Here is a 5,426-nt window from a genome sequence, read left to right as displayed (position 1 = left end):
TCAGACACACCAGAAGAGGGCATCAGATCTCATTGCAGATGATTGTGAGCTACCTTGTGGTTGCTGGGATTTGAACTCAGGACCTCCGGAAGAGTAGTCAGTGCTCTTAACCGTTGAGCCATCCCTCCAGCCCCTCACCTTATTTTCTTATACAACTCAGACACCTGCCCAGGGTTGGTACTACACACATCAATCATTAATCAAGAAAATGCACTGGGCAGTGGTGGCACACACCTTTAATCCCAGCACTTGGGAGGCGAGGCGGGCAGATTTCTGAGTTCGAGGCCAGCCTGGTCTACAGAGTGAGTTCCAGGACAGCAGGGCTTAACAGAGAAACCGGTCTTGAAAAAACAAATAAATAAAATGCTTGACAGACTTGCCTGTTGGCCTGTTTTATAGAGGTAGGTATTTTCTCCAATTGGGAGCCCCTTTTCCCAAAGATTCCATCTTTTGTCAAGTTGACATAGAACCATCCAACACAGCCATTATCTACTTTTTATCCTAACTCATAGTGGGTAAATTTTGAAGTTGGGGGATCTGTTTCCTTGTAGGCGACAAGCAGATCCAGAGTTCGCAGATATGATAAATGTACAAGAATTCTGCAAAGCAGAAGAAGTTGATGAAGACAGTGTCTATGGAGTATTTGTCTCTTACATTGAAATCTATAATAATTACATATATGATCTATTGGAAGAAGTGCAGTTTGATCCCATAAAGCCCAAGTAAGTACTGAAGAGAGTCTTCAGTTAACCTAGAATACTACCTCATGGTTTCTTGTATAAATGTTGATAATGCTTGCATTTGTCTTTTGGGTGCACAGAAATAATAATCATATTGTCATGTTCAGTGAATACTTTTCCTTTTTTCTTTTCTCTTCTTTTGTTGTTGTTGTTTTGTTCATTTTGTTTTGAGATAGAGTTTCTCTGTGTAGCCCTGGCTGTCCTGGAACTCAGAGAGATCCACTTGCCTTTGCCTCCTGAGTGCTAGGATTAAAGGTGTGTGCCATCACTGCCTGGCAATACTTAGATTGTAGCTGTATTAGGAAACCAGCAGATTAAGGCATAGTAACCTGAAGATCTTGGAAATTGCTTTTGAAACTTTAGCCTTAGGTTTGAGACAAACCTCAATTTTATAGGTAATATTGGGGCACCTCTCAACGCCCTGACAATGCTGGGAGTTTGCAGCCTTTTTGGCTGTCTGTGTCTTGGTGATCTCTATGGATTGGGATTGATGCTTGTCTGAACAAATCATTCTTAACTCATCCATTGCCCATTAGTGTAAAGCCATATTGCGCTATTCTGCCAGAGGTAAATGCTGCTCCTTAGGTATCTGTAGGTCTTGCCTTGCAGAATCTGAAGACCAATTACCATGTGCCTTTACAGAAGTATGCCTCTCTTTGTTCCAAAGCTGACACACAAATCTTGTGTCAAATGACTAGTACACTGTGGGTGGTTTTATTCTTTAGCTAAAGGCTGGTCTTGCATGCTGTGTTTACTGCAGCCAGTTAGAACATAAATAGTATGAAGCCCTTTGTCTTACATATAACATTTGTGTATATGTGTAAATGGACATTACTGTGGAAACAGCTAGATTTAGAAAACCATTAGGCTGAAAACAGACTGATGTCCACTGATGTCAATGTGTTCACTAACACAAAAAGTACATGGTTGCGGCTATACTTGATAAAAGGATTTCTGTGGCTCTTACTGAGTTGCATTTCCCAAAAGAATATTATATCATTCAGAATCCCTGAGTTACTAAAGACTAGTAAAATAAGTATAGTATAAAGTCGCTAGATGAATTAAATCTAGAGGTCGTGTTGCTGGGTTGCACAGACTGGCCTCCACCTGCATGGGACCCTCCTAGCTGGGGTAGCAGTACACACCACCACGCCCAGCTGCCTGTCTGTCTTTGCTTTTGGAACGTTGAAATTAAGAGAAATATCTGGGTTAAGTTATAGAGAGAAGTGGAGAGTACGGTCTTAGAGGCAATGCTTTTTATGTTAAATTACTTTGCCATTTTAACAAATATTTTCATGCTTTTTAAACTGTCCTTTGTTTCAACTCCAGTTTTGTGTGTACCTGTTTTACCTAAACTTTTGTAATGTAATTCATTGCTACCATTTTAACTTTTAAAACAATTACTTACTATGCAGACGAGGCTAGCCTTAAACTCACAAATATCCACCTGTCTCCAAGTGCTAGGATTAAGGGTGTGTCTCACTATGCCCAGCACTACCAATTATTTTTTTTTAAGATTTTTTAAAATTTTTATTTTATGTATGTGAGTTCACTGTTGTTCTCTTCAGACACATCAGAAGAGGGCATCAGATTCCATTACATGGTTGTGAGCCACCATGTGGTTGCTGGGAATTGAACTCAGTACCTCTAGAGGGGCAGTCAGTGCTCTTAACCTCTGAGTCATCTCTCCAGTTACCAATCTCCCCACTATCAATTATTTTTGTGGTTTTTTTTTTTTTTTTTTTTTTTTTTTTTTTTTTTATTTTTGCATTTTGTTTGGCTTGTTCTAAGTGATATCATCTTAAGTGATAACTATCTTGGTTTATTCAGTCATGCAAAGGAAATGAGTGCCTACCTGGGGTAACTNGCATCAGATTCCATTACATGGTTGTGAGCCACCATGTGGTTGCTGGGAATTGAACTCAGTACCTCTAGAGGGGCAGTCAGTGCTCTTAACCTCTGCGTCATCTGTCAAGTTAGCAATCTCCCCACTATCAATTATTTTTTTGTTTTTTTTTTTTTTTTTTTTTTTTTATGTTTGCAGTTTGTTTGGCTTGTTCTAAGTGATATCATCTTAAGTGATAACTATCTTGGTTTATTCAGTCATGCAAAGGAAATGAGTGCCTACCTGGGGTAACTTCTATGTGTACTGATTATGGATCTAGTGTGAGGATGGTGTTGGCTCTCCTTTTCTGAGGAGATACTGCAGTGAAGGACTCTTACACGTGGAGGGCTCTTACACGTGGAGGGTTTTAAATCTGCTTCATCATCACTGTCACTAGTCTATACTGAAATGCTGTTGGAGGATGGCTACTCTAGAGCAGTAATGTCTGCCTTATTCCTTCGGTAGGTGGAACGGCTGCAGTACACCTATGAGGAACGCAGAGTCTGTGTATGTGATGTTGACTCTTAAGACAAAGGGTGTAGTTAACACTAGTGGGGGGGGGGCGGGGGACATGTGTGGCATGTTTGTAAGTAGTTTGCTTTTCCTTGGCAGTGGGCAGGCTGCTACCCTCTAAAACCTCCTTTCTTATCAGTGATGGTGGCTGGTAAGTGTCTCCATCCTCACCATTCACAAAACTGAGTGTGGGGCTACTGAGGGCAGGTAAAGGTGCTTGCTGCTAAGCCCGACACCCTGAGCTCCTTCTCTGGAACCCACATGGTAGAAGGAGAGAACAGACTTGTAAGTTGTCCTCTGACCTCTACAGATCTGAACCCAGATAAATAAAATTAATTTAAAAATGGGGCAGGAGAGATATGGCTCAAATGTTAAGAGCACTGGCTGCTCTTCTAGGGAGCCTGGGTTCGATCCTCAGCGCATGTGGTGGCTCACAACCATCTTTAACTTCAGTCAGCGGATCCAATGCTCTCTTCTAGTTTCTATGGGTACCAGGCCCACACGTGGTGTCATTTCTTTGGGGATCTTATGTAAATTTACATCCCTTAAAGAATGGATGTCAGCCAGGCAGTGGTGGCACACACCTTTAAACCCAGCACTTGGGAGGTAGGCCTTGAGTTCGAGGCCAGCCTTGTCTACAGAGTGAGTTCCAGGACAGCCAGGGCTACACAGAGAAACCCTGTCTCAAAAAAAAAAAAACAAAAAAACAAAAAAAAAAAACAAAAAAGAATGGATGTCTTGGAGCATGCTTGTTCTGTCTGACCATGTGGTGCCTCTGTCACAATACCCAGGAAGGCCCTCACTTGGTGTCAGCACTACACTCACGGACTATCCAGCTTTTAGAACCATGAGCTAAACTTAACTGGGGATGTCTCTGGTCTAGCATTGGGCTAGCATGTATCTGAGGCTCTGGGTTCTTTCTCTTAGCAAGCTGAGCAGCAAGGGGATATTGTATTGTATTGCTTGACACTTAACCTTACTCTTAAATAGAGGCAGTCGCATCTCATCCAGGAAACTAAGCCCTCTTTCTTTCCCACAGACTCCCACAATCTAAAACGCTCCGAGAAGATAAGAACCACAATATGTATGTGGCAGGATGTACAGAAGTAGAAGTGAAATCTACGGAGGAGGCTTTCGAGGTTTTCTGGAGAGGTTAGAAGCACTAGAACTTAAAAACTGTGAACTGATGGTTTTAGCCCTCAGAGTTGTCTCTCTGGTTTAGCAGAAGTCCTTCTGGATTAACTAGAAAGCAGGTATAATAAATGGCTGAGTTCAGGTATAATCAGTGGTTTCTTTGTCATCATAGGGCAGAAAAAGAGACGCATTGCTAACACCCATTTGAATAGAGAGTCCAGTCGTTCACATAGCGTGTTCAGCATTAAACTTGTCCAGGCTCCCCTGGATGCTGATGGAGACAATGTCTTACAGGTAATGTTTTAGTTTTTAGAAGATGACCTAAATTAGGGGTTGCCATGGTGATGAATATTGCTGAAGAGTTAACAACTATACAGTTGATGACTTTTTCATGTCGGTAGTACAGATTCTGGGCTCTGCCTATTGAGTCTGATCCTAGGGTGGGGCATGCGTGGCACGGCACACGTTTTTCTGTTTTGTAAGAGTGTCTGCAAAGCTTTAAAGCTCTGTGAGACTATGTGTTGCATTGTTTTAGGTGTGGCTTGCCTTGTGAGATTGTCTCATACCGAGGCCAGGATGATACTAAACATTTTTTGTTTTCTCTTACTTCTGTGATTATAATGTAGTTACATAATTTCTCCCGACCTTTCCTCTCCCCAAACCTTCCCCCATACTTTTACTTGCTGCTTTTCAAATCCATGGCCTCTTTTGATTCTGTTTTTGGTTATTTCTCATCATATAGGTAAAGGTGGCCCTAGCTTCCTAACAGCCAGAATTAAAGGCACGTGCCACCATGCCTTGCTTTTGTTTTTGACAACAGAATCTCACTATGGAGCTTGGAGCTCAGGGATACCCCACCTCAGCCTCCTCTGCTAGGACTAAAGTCCTGCTTCCCTGGTCATGATTTAAACTGTTTAGGGTGGCCATGTCCAGGCTGGTGGGAAAATTTGAGTTCAATCACTAGGATTTGAGTTCTGATTCCTTCCTGTTTCCCAGCTGTCTGACCTGACTGTAAGCCTTCTCAGAAGATCGTGAGAATTAAGGGAAGCACTGTGAAGTTGCTTGGCTTAGTCAGTCAATAAATGCTAGAAAATGGCCACAAACAAGTCTTCCCCACACCTGATTTTCTCTGAATAAACTCTTTTTTTTTTTTT

At 41.9% G+C, this 5,426-nt stretch overlaps 1 protein-coding gene across 6 annotated transcripts in view; it reads left to right on the top strand.

Moving 5' to 3' along the window:
* Positions 1 to 5,426, top strand: part of Kif23 (kinesin family member 23) — a 29,487-nt gene that overhangs the window by 10,245 nt on the left and 13,816 nt on the right. For 3 of the 6 annotated variants that reach the window (XM_029482058.1, XM_029482056.1, XM_029482057.1), the window contains exons 7-10: positions 552 to 722; positions 3,091 to 3,132; positions 4,178 to 4,290; positions 4,445 to 4,566. In XM_029482058.1, coding sequence (XP_029337918.1) covers positions 552 to 722; positions 3,091 to 3,132; positions 4,178 to 4,290; positions 4,445 to 4,566 — 448 coding nt within the window. The remainder of the gene's footprint in view (positions 1 to 551; positions 723 to 3,090; positions 3,133 to 4,177; positions 4,291 to 4,444; positions 4,567 to 5,426) is intronic. The other 3 variants (XM_021172587.1, XM_029482059.1, XM_021172589.2) reach the window with 1 other exon arrangement.

Source organism: Mus caroli, chromosome 9 (assembly GCF_900094665.2).
Source record: "Mus caroli chromosome 9, CAROLI_EIJ_v1.1, whole genome shotgun sequence".
Lineage (NCBI taxonomy): Eukaryota > Metazoa > Chordata > Mammalia > Rodentia > Muridae > Mus > Mus caroli.
This window is presented reverse-complemented; position numbering and strand designations above follow the sequence as displayed.